We start from the raw sequence: 23374 nt of genomic DNA, 5'->3' as shown, positions 1-23374 counted from the left end.
TTTTATTAGGGCTAATTCATAAAACTCTGCAGTGACAGAACAGCAGCACGCAAAATCTGCACCACGGTAATTTACCCCGATTCATAAAATTATGAATTATGATTGTGAATACCATGATGGATCCACATTAGTTATTAGTCAGCTGCAACACAGGTGATCACAGCCAATCACAACCAACATGTTAATTAAGCTTGACATATGCAACAGTCTGCCTCTGAGTCTGTATCTGTCAATGGGCAGCAGAGACAGAATGGCAGATGATGTTGGGCATGGTAAACCAAATGTTTATGATGTCACTGACTGAGATTATGAATTGGTCAGTGGTGATCATCACCTGATGAAGACCTATCAATGCTCTGTAAGATAAATATATAGGAGCATTGGTGGCAGCAGCCTTCTCTTTAGGCTACTTTATCTCTGCTACACTCCAGCACCTGCTAAAACGTTTATGTGACGTGTATGGTCATCTTCTCTTTTTCAAAATGATAATTTTCATTAGTTAACGTTCATTTTTACAATAGACCGTGACCAAAATGGGTGGAAGAATGGAGAAAACGGGTCATGCAAAATTTGCAAATCGCTTCCCAATATTTCGCATTTTGAAGCACCCTACCGTGACGGTATCTGCCCCTAACGTTACTCTAAACCTGCCAGTAAGTTTTATGATACAGCCCCATTCTATGGCCCTAAATGGTCAACTCTGGCAACTAAATAGGCAAAAAAAAATAGCAAATATTACAGTATTTGACCCAAATCTGTTACACACACACTCAAACCCAGTTTCTCATGACATTGTCCTTCCCAGGTGTGGTTGCTCTGGTCTACGTTATCAACAAGTTCCACATCGTCAAGCTGACCACCAAGGACCAGTTCATTATAGCCTACGGTGGCCTGCGAGGAGCCATCGCCTTCTCCCTGTGCTACCTGCTGGACAAGGACCATTTCCCCATGAGAGACATGTTCCTCACCGCCATCATCACCGTCATCTTCTTCACTGTCTTTGTCCAGGTACTGGGACACCATCTTGTCTGTTCTGTTCCCCACTCAACAGACTGTGTTGTCACATCGTTAGCCGTTAGCTGTTAGCCGCGTTAATATAAGAGCCCGACCCGTCACCCGTGACGTAAACACATACATGCAGGCAGGCTACATACACAGTCACTCGCAAAGGTTTATTACAGCTGAGAGGCTAAGTAAGGGACGCTAATGTTATCTCTCTGACTCGTTTGCTCCAATACACCCTTTTCACGGGGGCCATTTTGTGTCAAAAAGGCAGGGTAAAGACAGGGGCAAGCATAACACTAATGAGGGTTTCCAACTTCCATGATTCACCCGTTTACACAACTTCTTTGCGGGTTATCTGCCCCGGTGTACAACTGATTCAGCTCAGTCTGTCAGGAGGTGTGAGGTGATGCGCTTCATCAGATGGCCTCTAAGTTTACACCAACCGCAAAGATCATCTCATATCATACGAGGGAGTCCTGTTCAGTCTGTCTCGTGGTGTTGCCTAGTTGAAGGATTTGCCTAATAAGATTCAAGATTATTTCAAGATTTCAAGATTATTTTAATTTGTCCCGAGGGAAATTTGTCTTGGACATACAGGCTGCCACATAGGTACACAGTGCCATAACAAAAACAACAACAAAAAACAATAGTGCATAGCACACCAGTGCCGACATGTGCAAACACACAACCAAAGTGCAAACATCAATAATTTACAGTACAATCAACAATACATTACCTATGACCTGAGTTTAGGAGACTGACTGATATGGGGATGAAAGAGTATTTGTATCTGTTGAGGTGTCTTTTTTTGTTCTTGATTGGGACTCTGTAACGCCTGCCAGATGGAAGCAGTTCGTATTCTGAATACAAGACATGAGAGGGGTCAGCAATGATCTTCCTAGCTTGTCTTATGAGTGATTTTGATAGCGAGGATGATATGCCATTCACCTTGGTGACAAGAGGATACAATTATGAACCAGAGAGAATACAGAAGAGGAACTTTTGCAGAGAGTGAAGTGAACAGGCAGAGAGATGCGCCTCCTGTCTAAATGCCTGGGTGCCCTGGCTGCAGACCTTTTTCACCATTCCCAGGATAAATTGTGGAAAACGTCCCAGACCAGAGAGGCCAGGTGACTTGTTGTCTCTAAAGTAAGTCAGTGTTTTATCTCTCTTCTAAGCCTTCCTGTTTTGTAAACCGCGGCTCTGTGCTCTGTGCAGGCTTTTAGCGGAGGAATACGGTAGTTGTACGGTTGGGAGAAAAAGCAGTGCCGAATGAAACTGCTGTTTTGCGGAAAAGTAAAGCGCTGAAAATTGTCAAAATAGAGCGTGCATGTACACGGATATCGATTTGTTTAGGTGGGCGTTGTTTTAGGTGGCTAAATTACGTTTTTTTGTTTAGTTGTTGACCCCCAGGACTTAGAGAGAAAAAGCTGGTGATGCTGCTGCTCTGGGTGCCGGATCTCGTTCGACGCTGCGCCCCGCTTCAAGAACACTGTACCTAATTAAGTTAGTGTATCTGACTAGCTGATACTTGTTAAATACTTGATAAATGTTTTAACATTGCATGATATTCAGTATAATCTCAGATATCCGGCAAGAAAAAAAATATTAATTTCACTAAACTTCCTGAAATTCCAATTCACTTCCAATGTTTCATTGGAATTGATTGATTGATTGATTGAATTGACCCCAATGCTGTTGCAGACCACCATGCCACTGCATCGTGGCAATTACGGTCAGATGCAGCATTGGGATGCTGAAAATAGGTGTTAGATCTACTGTATGCAGTAGATGGTGCCATTTTGCAATGACGAATACCTCTGTTACATTTAGACTTCACTGTTTATACCAAGATATATTTGAAGCTGCTAGTGTAAGAAAGGAAACCCACAGTGACCTTGGCTTGTGTGATGAACACCAACATGAGGAAGGGATCAGTGGGATATTGCAGCAGACGTGTCTTTAGCATACATGTAACAAACACTGACCTTGCATGCAAGATCATGTGACACAGTTCCATTTCTATTTGGTCCTAGATAGTCCATGGGCCAAGGCAAAAATCGGTACCACCTGAGGTGACCGCACGATTTTGTTATTTTTGTCTTCCTACATGTCTGTAGTTTATATTTTGGTATGATAACCCTGCCCATTTGGTAGCTTAAGGATAGTTATCACTCTGTAAACAAACCTACCCCCATATAAATGACAAAACCCTGATTTCTGTGTATTAGTCCAGATGATATGTGAAAATGATGTTCCCTTTTTCGTAAAAGCATGAAACTTGGTACGCTTATAGTTTGGGGCCCTGTACAGTTTCAGAAATTGAGCCATCACAAAAATGCCTTGTGGCGGCCATTTTAATTCTGCCATAAGCATAGTTTGCATCATATCTCCTGAACCACACATGCTAACACTGAAAAGGAGATGTCTATCCCAACGTTTTCATGGTCAAGGATTACAATGATACCATAGAACATCATAAAGTGTTAAAGTGACTAATCAATTGTGAATTTGATGACGTTGTGAGAAGGAAATGACAGTATCTGATAACTGATGCTATCCTCTCCCGGTAGGGAGGGGAGGCTGGCCAGCGAGACTAACATAATTATGAAATTACCCTCAAAACACAATAATTGTCAATACTAAACCATGTTTGGTAGGCATGAATTTGCAATTAAAATAGCTATAATTCACCATTGTTAATCTCCGTCCTTACTCTAAAAATGGTAAACCCCATCTTGGATTTGGCCGTCTGGCAGAAAGTCGCAGGATGTTTGGGAGGGGCCTGGGGGCTATTTTAACAAAAGGCCCATAGAAGTAACCCTGACCCAAATTACTCATCAAAAAATGTTAGCCAGAGAGTGGTCATGGAATTGAGGTTATAGCATCAGTTATCAGAAACTGTGATTTCCTTCTCACGTCATTAAATTCACCATTGATTAGTTACTTTAACAGTTTATGATGTTCTATATGGTAGCCATCACCTTTTCTGTGTTATCATGTGTGATTCAGGAGATATGATGCAAACTACATAATTCACTTATGGCGGAATTAAAATGGCCACCACGAAGCATTTTTGTGATGGCTCAATTTCTGAAGATTTACGGGGCCCCAAACTATATGCGTACCAAGTTTCATGCTTTTATGAAAAAGTGAACATGATTTTCACATATCATCTGGACTAATACACAGAAATCAGGGTTTTGTCATTTATATGGAGAAGGTTTTTTACAGAGTGATAACTATCAATAAGCTACCAGATTGGCAGGGTTATCATACCAAAATATAAACTAGAGACATGTAGGAAGACAAAAATACAAAAAGTGCGCGGTCCCCTTAGGTGGTACCGATTTCACCATTGGCCCATGGACTAATTGCATTGTATCTTTCTCAAAACACCACTGAATTCACCAAAACATCACTGAATTCACCATTAACTATTCATGTGAACAGTTTATGATGTTGTATAGAGTGTCATTGTAATCCCTGACCATGAAAACATAGGGGTAGACATCACATTTTCTGCGTTATCATGTGTGGTTCAGAGATATGATGAAATCAGGGTTTTGTCATTTTTTGGGGGTAGGTTTGTTTACAGAGTGATAACTATCCTTAAGCTACCAAATCGGAAGGGTTATCATACCAAAATATAAACTAGAGACATGTAGGAAGACAAAAATAACAAAATCGTGCGGTCACCTCAGGTGGTACCGATATGTCAAAATTTCAGCCTTGGCCCATGGACTATTGTCGGCGTGAGATATTTCAACATTGTATTACAATGTTTACAATGATGACTGTTGTCTTTTTGGGTGTAATTCTCCACCCTGGACTTTGTGTCTGCTAGCTTGGCTTTCTTCTTCCTCTGTATGAGCAGTGAAAGTTACATTTTGCCTACATTGTCGATTAATCGGTTAACATAGATTGATCGATCAAATTCTTAATGTAGTAGGAGGAGTAGGGTTGAATTAGTTTGGAGTCTGCTACTATAGGTTGGAGGCTTTAGCTGATGTGGCCTCCAGAAGCATCCTGCGTGAGGCGATCCAGGACCGTCCTCACGTGATCAAAGGGGTCCCATAAACACGAGACAGGACAAAAGTGACAAAGCAAAGCAAAATGAGACAGACACTAATATCAACTGTCCACAGGTGATGTGGCTGTGCGTACCAGACTGACCTCTCGAGGGCCGAGGCAGACGCCATTTTAAGCCCCGTATGGACAAAAAGACACCATAAGATCAAAAGATGAACAGCCACAACAAAGACATAAATATTGATCATATCTACATGCGAAAGGGGGATGACTGTAACACTACGAAACTGTGATATATGAACAATATTAACTAATTTTCTGTGATATTATCTCTCCTCAGAGTCACCTGTTTGAGAGCATCCAGGAGGGCAAGTATGAGTTTCCAGACAAGGACTGGGCTCACATCTCAGAGGGAGCCAAGGACCTCATATCCAAGCTGCTGGTCTGGGATGCCACTCTGCGTCTCAGTGCTGCTCAGCTCCTCCAGCACCCACTCTGCGTCTCAGTGCTGCTCAGGTCCTCCAGCACCCCTGGGTGCAGGGGGTAGGTGTCTTCTAAACTTCTATTGACACATGACTACTGGTACTCTAATTCATCCAGTGGCATTTATTAGTAATACACTTAGGAGTTTATTTCACAATCTTTATTTAGTGGTTATTTCAAAGTTAAAGTGTACATGCTGGTGTTTTCATTTCCCCAGAATGCTCCAGAGAGAGATCTTCCAACTCCTCATTTTCTCCAAAGGTAAAACCAGATAGCTTTGAAAACTATGTCAAATTCATCTCTAAAGCCCTTTAAACAATTGTCAGTGCTTGTGCAAAGTGCTTTACAGAGCAACAAAGGACATTGATAAATACATTTTATTTGATTGATTGTTTGTTGTTGGTCATGATTAACGGTCCGCATCAACAGGGCTGAATCATTGACAGTGGTGGTGTAGTTAGGGATTGTTTGTTGTTGGTCATGATTAACGGTCCGCATCAACAGGGCTGAATCATTGACGGTGGTGGTGTAGTTAGGGATTGTTTGTTGGTCATGATTAACAGTCCGCATCAACAGGGCTGAATCATTGACAGTGGTGGTGTAGTTAGGGATTGTTTGTTGTTGGTCATGATTAACGGTCCGCATCAACAGGGCTGAATCATTGACAGTGGTGGTGTAGTCAGGAATGTCATACCGAACCGACCTGGATAGCTAGGCTTAGATAGTGAGGTAATATGCAGTTGTGCGGTGGTAGCATGGAGGGGGGTGTTTCCAGGACGCTGGATTACACCGTTAAGCCTTCTTGAGGTGTCGTGGGCCTAACTTAACGAAACGTCGGTGAAGGAAGGTGCCCACTTGAAAACCCCAATGACATGCTTCATACTGCTGTTGGCTAGGGTAGGTAACTGGTGATTTGTGTCTTGTTTATTAGTTTGTTAGCCTGTTAGCTTGTTTTATTCTGGATTGGGCTTCTAAATGTGTTTTTCCTCGGATTTTGGCACAAGGGATAGTAACATCTTGTCCTGTGTATTAATTAATACTAAAGCTAGCTTAGGCTAGTGACTGTTGTGAATAGTGCAGCTGACAACTAGGGAAAGACCTAGTGACAGCATGGAAAGACAGCTGACAGGAGGGATTAGACCCCATCGGGGCTGCAATGGGTTAGCTGCTCATTGTGGCAGTAGCCAAGGCCAATAGGCCATTGGTTACACCCAAACTTGCTACGAAACAGAATTATGAAAAAACACCCCTAGAGTCTGCGAGAGCGGGGGCGGAAGATGACTCACCTATGGTTGACACGGTTATTGACTCTGGAACGGACCTGACTATGAGTAGGGAAAACATGTCAGTGGAAGCCACTAGTTCAGATGTAGATGGAAAGAAGCGTCAGGTTTGCTTGTGTGGCTGGCAGAAGGTAACATCTTTGAGGGGCCTTAGAATCCATCAAGGCAGGAAGAGGTGCTTGGTAGAGGGAACACAGGGACCCCGCATTGATAATTATTTCTTAAGAAGTTTATCAAGTCAGTCGGGTGAAGTCCAGCGACAGGAAGTAACCCACAGCTCGCAGGACATCAGCACCCCTGATGTTGAGGCAGGTCCTAGCACCGAGGAAAGCAGAGAGGCCAGCCAGCCAAAAAGGGAGAAGATTAGCGGTCAGAAGCCTAGAGTTAAGTGGCCAGGTGCAGCGGAAAGTAGGAAGTGGGAAGATATCAATAGTGATTTGGTTAGGATGTTAGAGAAGCTTAAAGGAACTGCTGAGAGTAAGTTGGAGAAAATGGGAGATTGTATTTATGATTATGGTAAGGAAAGGTTTGGCGTCTTTGAGAAAAGGAAGAAACTAGAGGGTGAGGTAGTTAAATCTAGGCGCCAACAAGAGATAGATAGACTTATCCAGGAGAGAAGACAGCTTAAGAGGCAGTGGAGGAAAGCTACAGAGGTTGAGAAGGAAGGCATTGATTGCTTGCAGTCAGATGTGAGGGATCGGTTGGCAGTTTTAAGAAGAGCAGAGAGCATTAGGAAAAATAGGAAAAAGAAAGAGAGAGCTAGAATAGCATTCTATAAGGATCCATTTAGATTTGTGAAGTCATTGTTTAGTAAGGAAAAGAATGGTAGCCTTATGGTACCTAAGCAGAAGCTTGAGGAATATTTGGAGGAGGTTCACAAAGATAGGGATAGGTTTAGAGAGATGACAGTCCCAGCTGATATTCCACCTATTGGTGATATAGAGAGCCAGTGTGATGATAGCCCACCAAGGTGGAAAGAAGTTCAAGAAGTAGTGAGACGTGCAAGGGCCTCTTCAGCCCCGGGTCCTAATGGAGTCCCCTACCGGCTGTATAAGAGTGCTCCAGATGTGTTGCAGTTTCTATGGAAGCTGATGAAGGTAGTCTGGAAGAAGCAGGTTATTCCTAAGGCGTGGCGTAGAGCAGGGGGAATCTTTATTCCTAAAGAAAGGGACTCGTTAGAGATAAGTCAGTTTAGACCTATCAGTCTACTTAATGTTGAAGGGAAGGTTTTCTTTAGTGTTGTGGCACAGAGGCTGTCTAGTTATCTAGAAAAGAATAGGCTAATAGATACTTCGGTGCAAAAGGCTGGAATTCCCGGCTTCTCCGGGTGCTTAGAGCACACCAGCATGATCTGGCACCAAATCCAGTCAGCTAGGCGTGAGAAGAGAGACCTGCATGTAGTATTCTTGGACCTGGCTAATGCTTTCGGGTCAGTGCCGCATAGTCTGTTATGGGAGGCCTTTGATTTCTTTCGAGTGCCAGGTAGTATAAAGAGCTTAGTTAAAGCCTACTTCTTAGATATTCAACTCTGCTTTACCACAGCAGAGTACACTACAGCTTGGCAGCAGCTGGAGATAGGCATTATGGCAGGGTGTACAATTTCCCCATTAGCTTTTACCATGGCAATGGAGATCATTATTAGGGCTTCAAAATGGGTAGTGGGTGGAGAAAGGCTGCAGGGAGGGCTGCGGCTCCCTCCAATTAGGGCATACATGGATGACATGACGACTATGACGTCAACCGCTCCATGTACTAGCAGATTGTTGGATAAGTTAAATAGTAATCTGCAGTGGGCTAGAATGAAAGTGAAGCCAAGTAAGTCCAGGAGTATTTCAATCATTAAAGGGAGGGTAGTAGGTAAGAAGTTTGTTATAAATGATGAGGTGGTGCCTACAGTGTTAGAGAAACCAGTCAAGAGTTTGGGAAGATGGTATGATGCAAGTCTCAGTGATAAGGGACAGTTTGAGGAGGTGAGGCAGGAAATGATTCAAGGTATTTCAAGTATAGACAAGTCAGGGCTCCCAGGAAAGTTAAAGTTGTGGTGTTTGCAGTTTGGATTGTTGCCTCGGTTGATGTGGCCACTGACAGTGTATGAGGTTCCCCTTTCAAAGGTAGAAAAGCTAGAAAGGATGATTAACTCATTCATTAGAAAATGGCTCGGAGTCCCACGCTGCCTAAGCAGTGTAGCCTTATATGGGAAAGGCATATTGGAATTGCCATTATCTAGCCTGACAGAGGAGTTCAAGTGTGCTAAGGTTAGACTGGAAATGACTCTGACTCAGTCAAAGGATCCAGTGGTTAGGAGTGTAGCGCCCACAGTTAAAACAGGGAGGAAGTGGAACCCAAAGGAGGCAGTACAGCAAGCACAGTCAGCTCTTAGACACAGGGATATCATAGGTCAGGTGCAGCATGGGCGTGGAGGCTTAGGGTTGTGCTTAGGGAAACCTGTGTGGAACAAGGCATCAGTAATAGAAAAGAGGAAGATGGTAGTTGAAGAAGTACATAGGCAAGAGGAGGCAGTAAGATGTACTAAGGCAGTGTCGCAGGCAAAGCAAGGACAGTGGGTGAACTGGGAGAGTGTAGAGAAGAGAAAGTTGAAGTGGAGAGAGTTGTGGAGCATGGAGGCCAGCAGAATTAGATTTATTCTAGGGGCTACTTATGATGTGCTGCCATCTCCCCAGAACTTAAATCAGTGGTTGGGCGAGGATGGTGCCTGCCCGTTGTGTTCTAGTGTATGTACATTGAGGCATATACTGTCAGGGTGTAAGGTCAGTCTCTCCCAGGGGCGATACACCTGGCGTCACAACCAGGTGTTGAAATGTTTGGCAGCTGCAGTTGAGGAAAAGCGGCTAGAAGTAAATTCTCTAGTTGCTAGCAAAGAGAATAGACAGATCAAATTTGTACGTGAGGGAGAAAAGATTAGACCAATTAAGGTCAGGCACAAGTTAGGGCAGCTAAGTGTAGGTGGAGCCTGGGAAATGAGGGTTGACTTGAATGAACAGCTAGTCATCCCAGCATATATAGTTAGCACCCGGCTACGTCCGGACTTGTTACTGTGGTCTAGCGGTCAGAAGCCTAGAGTTAAGTGGCCAGGTGCAGCGGAAAGTAGGAAGTGGGAAGATATCAATAGTGATTTGGTTAGGATGTTAGAGAAGCTTAAAGGAACTGCTGAGAGTAAGTTGGAGAAAATGGGAGATTGTATTTATGATTATGGTAAGGAAAGGTTTGGCGTCTTTGAGAAAAGGAAGAAACTAGAGGGTGAGGTAGTTAAATCTAGGCGCCAACAAGAGATAGATAGACTTATCCAGGAGAGAAGACAGCTTAAGAGGCAGTGGAGGAAAGCTACAGAGGTTGAGAAGGAAGGCATTGATTGCTTGCAGTCAGATGTGAGGGATCGGTTGGCAGTTTTAAGAAGAGCAGAGAGCATTAGGAAAAATAGGAAAAAGAAAGAGAGAGCTAGAATAGCATTCTATAAGGATCCATTTAGATTTGTGAAGTCATTGTTTAGTAAGGAAAAGAATGGTAGCCTTATGGTACCTAAGCAGAAGCTTGAGGAATATTTGGAGGAGGTTCACAAAGATAGGGATAGGTTTAGAGAGATGACAGTCCCAGCTGATATTCCACCTATTGGTGATATAGAGAGCCAGTGTGATGATAGCCCACCAAGGTGGAAAGAAGTTCAAGAAGTAGTGAGACGTGCAAGGGCCTCTTCAGCCCCGGGTCCTAATGGAGTCCCCTACCGGCTGTATAAGAGTGCTCCAGATGTGTTGCAGTTTCTATGGAAGCTGATGAAGGTAGTCTGGAAGAAGCAGGTTATTCCTAAGGCGTGGCGTAGAGCAGGGGGAATCTTTATTCCTAAAGAAAGGGACTCGTTAGAGATAAGTCAGTTTAGACCTATCAGTCTACTTAATGTTGAAGGGAAGGTTTTCTTTAGTGTTGTGGCACAGAGGCTGTCTAGTTATCTAGAAAAGAATAGGCTAATAGATACTTCGGTGCAAAAGGCTGGAATTCCCGGCTTCTCCGGGTGCTTAGAGCACACCAGCATGATCTGGCACCAAATCCAGTCAGCTAGGCGTGAGAAGAGAGACCTGCATGTAGTATTCTTGGACCTGGCTAATGCTTTCGGGTCAGTGCCGCATAGTCTGTTATGGGAGGCCTTTGATTTCTTTCGAGTGCCAGGTAGTATAAAGAGCTTAGTTAAAGCCTACTTCTTAGATATTCAACTCTGCTTTACCACAGCAGAGTACACTACAGCTTGGCAGCAGCTGGAGATAGGCATTATGGCAGGGTGTACAATTTCCCCATTAGCTTTTACCATGGCAATGGAGATCATTATTAGGGCTTCAAAATGGGTAGTGGGTGGAGAAAGGCTGCAGGGAGGGCTGCGGCTCCCTCCAATTAGGGCATACATGGATGACATGACGACTATGACGTCAACCGCTCCATGTACTAGCAGATTGTTGGATAAGTTAAATAGTAATCTGCAGTGGGCTAGAATGAAAGTGAAGCCAAGTAAGTCCAGGAGTATTTCAATCATTAAAGGGAGGGTAGTAGGTAAGAAGTTTGTTATAAATGATGAGGTGGTGCCTACAGTGTTAGAGAAACCAGTCAAGAGTTTGGGAAGATGGTATGATGCAAGTCTCAGTGATAAGGGACAGTTTGAGGAGGTGAGGCAGGAAATGATTCAAGGTATTTCAAGTATAGACAAGTCAGGGCTCCCAGGAAAGTTAAAGTTGTGGTGTTTGCAGTTTGGATTGTTGCCTCGGTTGATGTGGCCACTGACAGTGTATGAGGTTCCCCTTTCAAAGGTAGAAAAGCTAGAAAGGATGATTAACTCATTCATTAGAAAATGGCTCGGAGTCCCACGCTGCCTAAGCAGTGTAGCCTTATATGGGAAAGGCATATTGGAATTGCCATTATCTAGCCTGACAGAGGAGTTCAAGTGTGCTAAGGTTAGACTGGAAATGACTCTGACTCAGTCAAAGGATCCAGTGGTTAGGAGTGTAGCGCCCACAGTTAAAACAGGGAGGAAGTGGAACCCAAAGGAGGCAGTACAGCAAGCACAGTCAGCTCTTAGACACAGGGATATCATAGGTCAGGTGCAGCATGGGCGTGGAGGCTTAGGGTTGTGCTTAGGGAAACCTGTGTGGAACAAGGCATCAGTAATAGAAAAGAGGAAGATGGTAGTTGAAGAAGTACATAGGCAAGAGGAGGCAGTAAGATGTACTAAGGCAGTGTCGCAGGCAAAGCAAGGACAGTGGGTGAACTGGGAGAGTGTAGAGAAGAGAAAGTTGAAGTGGAGAGAGTTGTGGAGCATGGAGGCCAGCAGAATTAGATTTATTCTAGGGGCTACTTATGATGTGCTGCCATCTCCCCAGAACTTAAATCAGTGGTTGGGCGAGGATGGTGCCTGCCCGTTGTGTTCTAGTGTATGTACATTGAGGCATATACTGTCAGGGTGTAAGGTCAGTCTCTCCCAGGGGCGATACACCTGGCGTCACAACCAGGTGTTGAAATGTTTGGCAGCTGCAGTTGAGGAAAAGCGGCTAGAAGTAAATTCTCTAGTTGCTAGCAAAGAGAATAGACAGATCAAATTTGTACGTGAGGGAGAAAAGATTAGACCAATTAAGGTCAGGCACAAGTTAGGGCAGCTAAGTGTAGGTGGAGCCTGGGAAATGAGGGTTGACTTGAATGAACAGCTAGTCATCCCAGCATATATAGTTAGCACCCGGCTACGTCCGGACTTGTTACTGTGGTCTGAGGTAGAGAAGAGAGTTTATTTTATCGAACTCACAGTCCCGTGGGAAGATCGAGTTGAGGAGGCTTATGAGCGCAAGAAAGCTAGGTATGCTGAAATGGCAGCAGAGGCAGAGCAGCGAGGTTGGAGGGCTCGAGTGCGGCCTGTAGAGGTGGGCTGCCGTGGTTTTGTGGCAAAGTCCGTTATTGCCTTACTAACTGAGTTGGGCATTCGGGGACGGAGCCTGAAACTTGCGGTTAGCAACATGTCTCAGGCAGCAGAACGAGCAAGTGAATGGCTGTGGATAAGGAGGAAACATGCTAGCTGGGGAGCTCGCTAAGGTCAGATTGATTGTTTGTTGTTGGTCATGATTAACGGTCCGCATCAACAGGGCTGAATCATTGACAGTGGTGGTGTAGTTAGGGATTGTTTGTTGTTGGTCATGATTAACGGTCCGCATCAACAGGGCTGAATCATTGACGGTGGTGGTGTAGTTAGGGATTGTTTGTTGGTCATGATTAACAGTCCGCATCAACAGGGCTGAATCATTGACAGTGGTGGTGTAGTTAGGGATTGTTTGTTGTTGGTCATGATTAACGGTCCGCATCAACAGGGCTGAATCATTGACAGTGGTGGTGTAGTCAGGAATGTCATACCGAACCGACCTGGATAGCTAGGCTTAGATAGTGAGGTAATATGCAGTTGTGCGGTGGTAGCATGGAGGGGGGTGTTTCCAGGACGCTGGATTACACCGTTAAGCCTTCTTGAGGTGTCGTGGGCCTAACTTAACGAAACGTCGGTGAAGGAAGGTGCCCACTTGAAAACCCCAATGACATGCTTCATACTGCTGTTGGCTAGGGTAGGTAACTGGTGATTTGTGTCTTGTTTATTAGTTTGTTAGCCTGTTAGCTTGTTTTATTCTGGATTGGGCTTCTAAATGTGTTTTTCCTCGGATTTTGGCACAAGGGATAGTAACATCTTGTCCTGTGTATTAATTAATAATTAATTAATTAAATTAAATTAATACATAATAGATAAATAATTGTATTACTTTCTGAAGACTGGACAATGTGTGGTGCGTTTATATTATTACATTATACTTTTATACCTCTCAAACAATTTCTGTTGCTCTGCACAGCCCAGCTTTATTTTCCAACTTTTCTCAAAAGTTTCACAATCTAGGCCGTCCAGGTAGTGTAGCGGTAGATTCCCTGCCTACCAACACGAGGGTCGCAGGTTCGCGCCCCCGGATTAGTCGGGTGTCGGGCAATGGGTCTGCGGGTGGGAAGCCAGATTAAGGGTATGTGTCCTGAAGCGGCTGGCATGTCTTGGAGGAAGCATGGTGCTAGTCTACAGCTCTCCCCAGATTGGCAGAGGGTGGAGCAGTGACCCTGGGCAGCAGAGCAGGGGGAAATTGGCCAAGTACAAATGGAGGGGAAATCTGAAAAAAGTTTCACAATCTAAGCTTTTACTCTGAAGGCAAAATCGCTCTACTTCCTGTCTCACCCTGGTTAACTCATACAGTAGGTAACTTGACGCAGCAAAATCGCACCACTTCCTGTCTAGTCCTGAGCAGGAAAGCTAACTTTTACTTGGTCCCACATGTTCTTTTGGGCATGAAGTGTCCTAAATGAGAGCATTCAACCGTGTGTGTGTGTGTGTGTGTGTGTGTGTGGGTGTGTGTGGGTGTGTTTAGGTGTGTGCGTGCGTGTGTGTGTGTGTGTGTGTGTGTGTGTGTAGGTGTGTGCGCGCAGTCAGAGAGCCCAGATCCAGCCCCACAATGTCCCTGGCCTTACGGATCAGTTTGTTGAGTCTGTTGGCATCCGCTGTAGTGTTAATTTTGTCGGCTATTTTTTTATTTAGTCTTAGTCTTAGTCCCGTGTTAAATGTCCTTGTTAGTCTTTGTCATATTTAGTCAACCTCATCCTGTTTTTATTTAGTCAAGTTTTAGTCGACTAAAAGTTTGAGCATTTTAGTCTCAGCTTAGTCAAATAAAACCATAAGTATATTAGTCTAGTCTTAGTCAACAAAAACTGTTCACATTTTAGTCTAGTTTTAGTCAATGAAAACTGTTGAATCTGCTGATGCGCTTCACTAGTAATGGTATTTCGAAGCAGTGTTGGCAACTCTTTCCCAGGGAAATTAATGCTGACCCTGCCCACCCGGGCCAGTGTCGGCATATTTACAGTCCCTGCTCAGCCCGCAGCTGAGGGGAGAATGGAGGGAGGCTGGCTGTGCTGTGTGGAAAGCACTCAGACCTCTCTGGATATAATGTAGACAAGCAAGTAGCTGTACATTTTGGGAACACAATGCCTCATACACATATAGATAAGACCCTTAGCTAAGACTGGGTGGATTCTGTTGTAACTACTGCAAATGTTTTTCAGACAGCTAAATGTCAGCTAGATCTATGATGCTGCAACACAGGAAACTGAACTGCTGCATTGAGGGGGGGAAACAGTCTATAATTAGTGTTAATTTTGTTGTCTATTTTTAAATTTAGTCGTAGTCTTAGTCCTGTGTCAAATGTCCTTGTTAGTTTTTATCATATTTATTCAACCTCATCGTCTTTTTGTTTAGTCAAGTTTTAGTCGACTAAAAGTTTGAGTATTTTAGTCTTGTCTTAGTCAATGAAACTAAAAGTCTGAACATTTTAGTCTCGTCTTAGTCTTGGGGAAAAAGGTAGTCGACTAACATTTTTCGTCGACGAAATTAACACTAATCCGCTGCCTTCAGCCTGCTGCCCCAGCACACAATAGCATACAGGAAGGCACTAGCCACTACCGACTCAGAACATCCTCAGCATGGTCCGGCAGACGTTGAAGGACCTCAGCCATCTCAGAAAGTAGAGACGGCTTTGCCCCTTCTTGTAGAGTGCATCAGAGTTCTTAGCCCAGTCTAGTTTATTGTCAATGTACACTCCAAGGTACTTGTAATCCTCCACTATGTCAACACTGACCCCGTCGATTGAAACAGGGGTCACCGGAGCCTTGACCCTCCTCAGGTCCACCACCAGCTCCTTTGTCTTTGACACATTGAGCTGCAGGTGGTTCTGCTCACACCATGTGACAAAGTTGGCCACCACATCCCGATACTCATCGTCGTCGCCATCTTTGATACATCCCACTATCGCAGAGTCGTGAGAGAACTTCTGAAGGTGGCAAGACTCTGTCTGGTAGGTGAAGTCCGTGGTGTAGATGGTGAAGAAGAAGGGAGAGAAGGCCGTCCCCTGTGGTGCTCCTGTATTGCTGACCACTCTGTCTGACACACAGTTCTGCAGGCGCACATACTGTGGTCTGCCAGACAGGTAGTCCACAATCCAGACCACCAGGGGGGCATCCACCCGCATCGCCGTCAGCTTCTCACCCAGTAGAGCCGGCCTGATGGTGTTGAAAGCACTGGAGAAGTCGAAGAACATGACTCTCACAGTGCTGGCCGGGTTGTCAAGGTGGGCGTAGGCGCGGTTGGTCAGGTAGATGACAGCGTCCCCCACTCCCAGTCGGGGCTGGTAGGCGAAATGGAGGGGGTCTAGGGATGGTTTGACCATAGGCCTGAGCTGCTCCAGGACGAGTTTCTCCAGGGTCTTGGCTTTTTAGGTATAGGGACGATACAGGACATTTTCCACATCACGGGGACCCTTTGGAGACTCGGGCTCTTGTTGAAGATCAGCTGTAGCACATCACAAAGCTGGGGGGCACAGGCTTTGAGCAGCATGGGGCTGACGCCATCCGGGCCAGCTGCTTTCCTAGTGTGTAGCCTCATAAGCTGATTCCTCACCTGGTCCGCTGTGATGGTCAGCGTGGGTGGGGGGGGGGGGGCATCATCAGCTCTGAAGCCCTTTGGGGGGGGGAGGGGCGGTGTAGCCTCGTCTCTGGGTGACGGGGTATAGACAAGTTTCCTGGGCACTTCCGGTTTGCTTCCGGACTCGGCCGCGATCGGTCTGTCGGTTCCGGTGTTTGTGAATACGGAGAAGCGTAACGTACTACCGTAGTAGCCATAGCGACCGCCGAAAAAATGCAAACTTGGGATCATTCTGCGAGTCTCCTATCTAATGAAAGAGTGTCTATCCCACACCCGTTGACACTGGACACATGGGAAGATAATATGTGTAAATGGCCGAACGTAACTACAGGCAGGATTATAGCGTATTTTGAGGAATCAATGGCGGTGGATGGCAACGCGATGAACAATCTCAAAAGCTCCGAAGCGTACCAATATCTCCACAGCAACAAAGTAAGTCGGGTATGTTGTAACGCTATGTATTTCATCAAATTACCCCCGTTGTGAATGAATATTACGGCTATTATTCCAGTGTTGTCATTAAGAGGCCGATTTCGCAGCAAGAATATTTAATTGGTCGGCACGTCGTTCTCGGTAAGGACGCTTTCGTTATTGAAACAGACAACATGCATGCACACTCCTACTGTAGCCTATCTATCTGCATTTGCAGACATTCATGAACCCATATCTTCTGGACATTGCCTTGATGAAAAAACAACGCAGCTAAAAGTAATAAGTGCGACAGTGTCAGTGCAGAGTGCAGACAGCGCACAACTTGAATCTCCAGCAATAGGCTACGCACCTTAATCTCTCCCACTCCACACCTGGCACCTGCGTCAGCTCTCCTGCACTCGTTCTCGGCTCGCATGTGGCTTTATTGGTGGTAAGCATTTTGATTCATCTCCTCATCATACGAGCGTCGGGCAACAAGCGCGAGCCATTGATTGATTGATTGATTCGCCCGAGTAGGTAAAAAGGCTTTTTACCTCCGCTAAATTGACAGCCTACGTCGGGTCTCTTTTGCTTTTGACGGCGGCAGGCACGCTTCTGTTTCTTTCCTGCCGTCTTGCTGGCCTCGGCTGAAGTAGGCTACTTGTTGCATGATCTCGATTAAAAAAAAAGGACTGGCCTAGCAAGGGATGTCTGTTTTGACATTTCGGTTTCCTCCTGTGTGTTTCCTCACAGCGGGTCCAGCGCTGGCCGGCGGGACTGATGCTGCTTGTTGTGCAGCTTTTAAACGGCGCTCTACAGTAAAGAAAGCGTCTGCTATATTTTTCTTTTTCACCAACACTCAACATACAGGGGGCGGAAAACATATGATGTAATAAGTCTCTATTTAAGTCGTAGCTTATTGGCAACATCAGGCTGCTGTGGACGCTATGTGGACTTAACCGGAAGCCGGGGACATATAAGGCTGCTATGGCGCCGCCCTAGGCCAGCGCTGGGAAACTTGTCTATAGCCTGGGGGATGAGGGGGAGGGGAAGGTGATAAGCCTGGAGGGCCATCAGCCAGAGCCGGAGGGGGGGGAGGGGGGGGGGGGGGCCACGACCCGTTCCTTGATGGGCCACGACCCGTTCCTTACACCCTACCAACGCCAACAGCTGCTCAAGAAAGTCAAAGAGGTGAGACTCTCTTCCAGCCATCCATCATGCAGGAACTACCACAGTGAGAACATCACATCACGTCACATCACACATGCATTTCATTCCAGGCTTCTTCCCTATGGGACATTTCCATACTTCCTGTTTACATTTGAAACCCCTCCTAAATCCAGTTGTTAGGGTTGTCTTTTTTTAATTGCAAAACATGTAGTACAAATGTACAAAGGTGATTTAATAGATTTCTTATTGTTGGAAGAATATATTGTTTTAGTATATTGTTTGCTACGCTTTTCAAAAACAATAAATAAAGACTTTAAGTTGGTGAATATGGTTTTATGGATGTGAAATGTTGCTAAAATGTCTGCCATGTTTTAACTGGGGTCTCTCTGGGATTTTGTGTGTGTGTGTGTGTGTGTGTGCATGCATGCGTGTGTGTATGCGTGAACACGCGCATGAAGGTGCATGGCCACATCCGCTCCATGTCTCCGTCCCTGGTCGCTCAGCTGGGTGGACTAGCGGTGGAGATGTCAGAAGCAGAGCTGGGCACCCTCCGTCTGTCCGAGCTGAGGAGTATCTACGCCATGGGATCAGTCAACACCTGGACAGACAGACAGGTATCAGCTTCGGTCATAGCCGGAGACATATTACATCCACTGTGTTGTGTGTTCACTCGCTTTCTGAAACAAATTGTACAAGTAGCACTGGCATGCTATACAATACAGGGTGAAGGTACAAGTACGTTGCTAATACATCCACCTACAATCCTGTTTGAGGCTATTTTACGCTCACTCATTCTCTCCATGGCTTTCATCCTAGCTGGCTGTGCTGTTCAGCCGCTTGTTAAACGCCACCAAGCAGAAACCTTCACAGCTGGACTCCAGCACTTTTGTGGCGATGGGATACATCGTGTGTGGAGCTAAAACAACAGAGATGCGTTTTTTCAATGCTGTGGAGTTCAGGTGAGACGTGTGTGTGTGTGTTTATTAGGGGTGTCAAAAATAATCGATTATAAGATGCATCGTCGATGCGGACGTGCACGATTCTGCATCGATTCACAAATGTCAAGAATCGATTATTATTATTATTATTATTTTTTTTAACACGTTGAGTGCCAAGGACGAGATATCTCGGCTTACATGATCCAACCGTTGAGTGCCAAGGACGAGATATCTCGGCTTACATAAACATTTTTTTTTTTTGACGGTGGGACATCGATCAACCCCTTTTACGTCTCCTATCCCAGAATTGGAGGAAGAGAATGTGTATAATCTATTTTACCGACCAGCTAGGTGGCGACGGTGCCCTCCCGACAGAGAGAAAGTCAACCAAAAGCAGCCGCCTCCCGCGGCTGCTTCCTCCATTCTCAAGGAAATGGCTTGCCGATTTTACAGTCATCAGTCACCAGACTCGCCGCTCTCGGGCCGCGCCAGCAGCAGCACACGGGGGATTGCAAATTTGCATAATATATTATGGGTGAAACACACTTTGAAACGCCCGCAGAAAGGCCAGAATCGCACGCATTCCGAAAACCCAGAAACGAACGAGCCTCATTCTCATACTGTAGGCGGGGACGCTTTCGCGCTGCTGCGGTGGGGGGTTCCAGAAATGGACTGGGTGGGCAGCATAAAGCCTAGAGTCGCACGGGGCTTCATCGGGGCTCTCAAACCCAAGAGACGAGTGAGCCCTATCCACACTCGCTGCCAGGGAGGGAGGCTGCTCAAACTCGCTGCCAGGGAGGGAGGCTGCTCAAACTCGCTGCCAGGGAGGGAGGCTGCTCAAACTCGCAGCAGCAGCAGCAGAGCACTCGCTTGTGACAAACGCAGGCTGAAAGCCACTAGACACGCCCACGGAGGGAGGAGTTGAAGGAGAGGGCGTTCGGAACTATATTGTTTGGATGTCTGATCTCTCACTGATGCCAAAAATAAATGGTTAAAGTGACTGTTCTGCCTGTTTGATTGAATTTCACAAAACTGCGATTATCTCAGCTTTCACTCTCAGACAGCTGAAACCATGCTGTACTCAACGGCTAATATCTACATAACTACTAACTCTACAAACTAACTCTTTTAGACAGAGAAAGCACACATTCTATTAGTACTTTTGTGAACTTCGTGTTCACAAACTCCAAGCAGAAAAGAATCCTCGGCTCTTGTAAAATGAGCCAGAATCCTCAAAAAACGGCCTGGCAGAAGCTACCTACAGCAAAAAAAAAACGGCTGGCAGTCAATGTGTTAATAATCAAATAAAATATAATGGAAGTACATGCAGTTGTTTATTTTAATTATGGATCATAATACAATGCAATTCCAAATGCACTTTTATTTTAAAAGTAGTCACGCAGTGAGAAAAAAGAAAGTGAGAAAAAATAAATCATTGGGGAATATTGGGGGAAAAAAGTGATGCATTGATTTAAGATGTATCGAGATGCATCGATAATCGAATCGAATCGAATCGTAGCCCTCTGAATCGTAATCGAATCGTGAGGCTAGTGAAGATTCACAGCCCTAGTGTTTATACGTGTATATTAGGGCTTTCACAGTCAACAAAAAAACACTAGTCGACACTATGCATCATAATCAACTAATCGTTCATCTGTGGTGAAGAATAAATACATAAATTGAACATAGATTTGTTTGAACACTCATTTTCCACATGACGCCATGTTAAATCAACAGAATTGAAGGTACTTATTCACCTTATTCTTTGCCCACACATGGACGCTTCCGCATTACGTCATTTCGTAATAGTATTTCCGTTTTAGACTTGCCAAAAACCTCGCAGGCAAGATGGCCGCCCACACTCTCCTCCTAAACTGGCAGAATTACTCCCCCATAAACTAACATATCTTGGCCAATAAGTATGTAACATACAAAATAAAACAACCCGTAATATCTTAATTTTATGTAGAATGCAGAGGACATGTAACTGTTTAGTTAAACTTGCATTCCAGGAATATTGTGCTCTAAAGATGACGTTAGTGGAGTCGAGACTGTTTTGTCCTGAAACCCACCTAGGTTGCGCCAGGCGTAACCTATGTGGGATTCAAAATAACGCATCCGAGATAGAAACGTTATGAATATAGCCACGTTTATAAAAAACAAACTAACGCTGGTGATCCGTATGGAAACAGTGTTACTCGAAATGGTTAAAAGTTATATCAATTTGGTCATTCAGTGGCATTTTACTGCCATATAACATAACTAACTAGCGGCTAATATTAGCCACAGTAGGCAACTAGCGCTGAACCGGAAGAACAAATACGTTTGCGTTGAACGCGGAAGAGAGAAAAAGTGGGTGTGGTGAATAAGGTGAATAGACAGAAAGACTCGTCTATGTTGTTACTGAAGTCAAACAGTCGCTATCTCCAACTCAGACAAGCTGCTGGGGTGTAATGGCTCATTTGTAAACAGCCTCTCAGAGCCAATCAGGACTCTGCTATTTCACATATCTCCACATTGGTCCCGCCTACATTAAGTTAACCCTTTACTGGCTGTTTTTGAGACCCTTTTGATGAGAATTGATCATTTCTATTGTGTGAAAAAAATATATCTTCAGCGGTATTAATCGACTAGTCAACTATTATTTGGAAGTAGTCGATGACTACTAAAATTCAGTAGTCGTGAATACCCTAGTGTATGTGTATATATATCTATTATTATTATACTATTATATTGTATATTATTATACTATAATATTATTATCTATTTACTAGTATAATATTATTATACTAGTATTATATATAAATACTGCTGGTTTAAAAATGGGCTGTACATTCACAAAAAGATCTATATATAGTGTGTATATATGTATATACTGTATGTGTGTGTGTATATATATATATATATATATATATATATATACACACACACACTATATGTACTGTATGTGTGTGTGTGTGTGTAGATATATGAGGACCGCTTTTATGACTGTTGAAGCATTTTCTGAAAATCTCATAAAAAAACGCATTTACACTGTATGCTTCATTTACACTGTAGCTTCATTTACACTGTAGCCTACGCTTCTGTACTGAAAATCATAAAAGTCATAAACTTTTGTTAACCACAGACCTTATTTCAAGCATTCAACCAAAATCCTCACACATAAATCCCATTGACTTTTACACATAAGAGGCGGAAGTGTTAACATCCAGGTCCGGACTCATTCCTGTGGTACTTCTGTCCCCTTTACTTACTGTGTGACCTGCTGTCTCCCCCTGGTGGCTGCAGTAAGGCTGTGCTGTGGCTGGGTCAGCTGAGGCTGTCCTGCTCACCAGACCAGTTGCTGGCTCTCGTCGACCTTCTGCAACACAGTCTTGCATTTGGACCCACAGGTAACTGGAAGACTGATGTCTTCATTGAGATTGGAGTTCTGGCAGGTAAGACACATCCACTCTCCTCATGTTGAGCACCCTGATATGAACAATCCTCTCTGTGATCATCTGCTAAATGTGATTTTTCACTCAGTTATGTTGGTGGCTGTTTAGCTCTGGGAGCATTGATGCTACTTCACTTTCTCGTTGTGCAGCTGGTCTTCCAGATATGTCCATGTCAGCTTTGGTGAGGGACCAAATTGAAGGAATCACACCTCTGGCTATCTCAATGATACCACCTGAGCAGTTTAGTGTAAGTCTTAAATGACTATTATTACTAGTTTACTGTACACTGACCTGACTTCCACAAAACAAGTCTATGGAGTTCTATTCAGCTTTTGTTCTGGGACCCGAAATGTCTTGTTATCTATGTTGGTGTGTTCATCTTGACAATTCGTGCCTCCCCTCATTTGGCTCATGTCACCTTCTGCAGGTGGTGTTTAACCCGAACCAGATCAGCATGTTCTCCTATGAGCAGGCTGTGGCAGTAACAGCTGAACAGGAAGCAGCCCTGTCAGGTAACCAGTGGAAAGCCCTGGGTATTGTGCTGTCACCCTGGGAGGACAGGCCTGCCGACTTCAGAGGTAAACCACTGCAACTTGGATCATTAAAAAAATAAATTAAAAAGCCCATTGATAAATTAGAAACATGTACTTAAAGGCCCATTCCGTTGGTTCTGGCGAGAAATAAATGTGCACAAAGTGTTTATTATTGGCACTGAGTGAATGCGCCTTGACGTCACTTAACACATTGAGTGCCAGCCATGTTTTCATTCCTGTAGGTAAGTTGTGCCAGGGGTGTTTTTGACGATTCTGGCTCATTTTAGAACAGCCGAGGATTCTTTTCTGTTAAGAATTCATGAACACCAATCATCTAAAAATAACTAATAGAATGTGTGCTTTCTCTGTCTAAAAGAGTTAGTTTGCAGAGTTAGTAGTTATGTAGATATTAGCCGTTGAGTACAGCATGGTTTCAGCGTCTGGAAATTTATTCAGAGATAAATGGCTTTTTGTGAAACAGTCACTTTAACCATTCATTTTTGGCATCAGTAAGACCGTCAGACATTCTAAACAATAGTTTTGA

General features: G+C 44.5%; 1 protein-coding gene across 1 annotated transcript; it reads left to right on the top strand.

Annotated features, from left to right (window-relative positions):
• Positions 1–805: 805 nt before the first annotated feature.
• LOC310771661 (uncharacterized protein) lies at positions 806–22215 on the top strand (the record flags this gene model as incomplete). Its single annotated transcript, XM_083664220.1, has 6 exons — positions 806–1008; positions 5378–5580; positions 5738–5781; positions 18381–18536; positions 18739–18881; positions 22149–22215. Coding segments are annotated over 5 exons (710 nt in total), but the record flags the coding sequence as incomplete, so codon positions are not given.
• Between the last annotated feature and the right edge of the window lie 1159 nt (positions 22216–23374).

The sequence above is a fragment of the Poromitra crassiceps genome, assembly GCF_964638095.1.
Source record: "Poromitra crassiceps genome assembly, contig: HAP1_SCAFFOLD_963, whole genome shotgun sequence".
Lineage (NCBI taxonomy): Eukaryota > Metazoa > Chordata > Actinopteri > Beryciformes > Melamphaidae > Poromitra > Poromitra crassiceps.
This window is presented reverse-complemented; position numbering and strand designations above follow the sequence as displayed.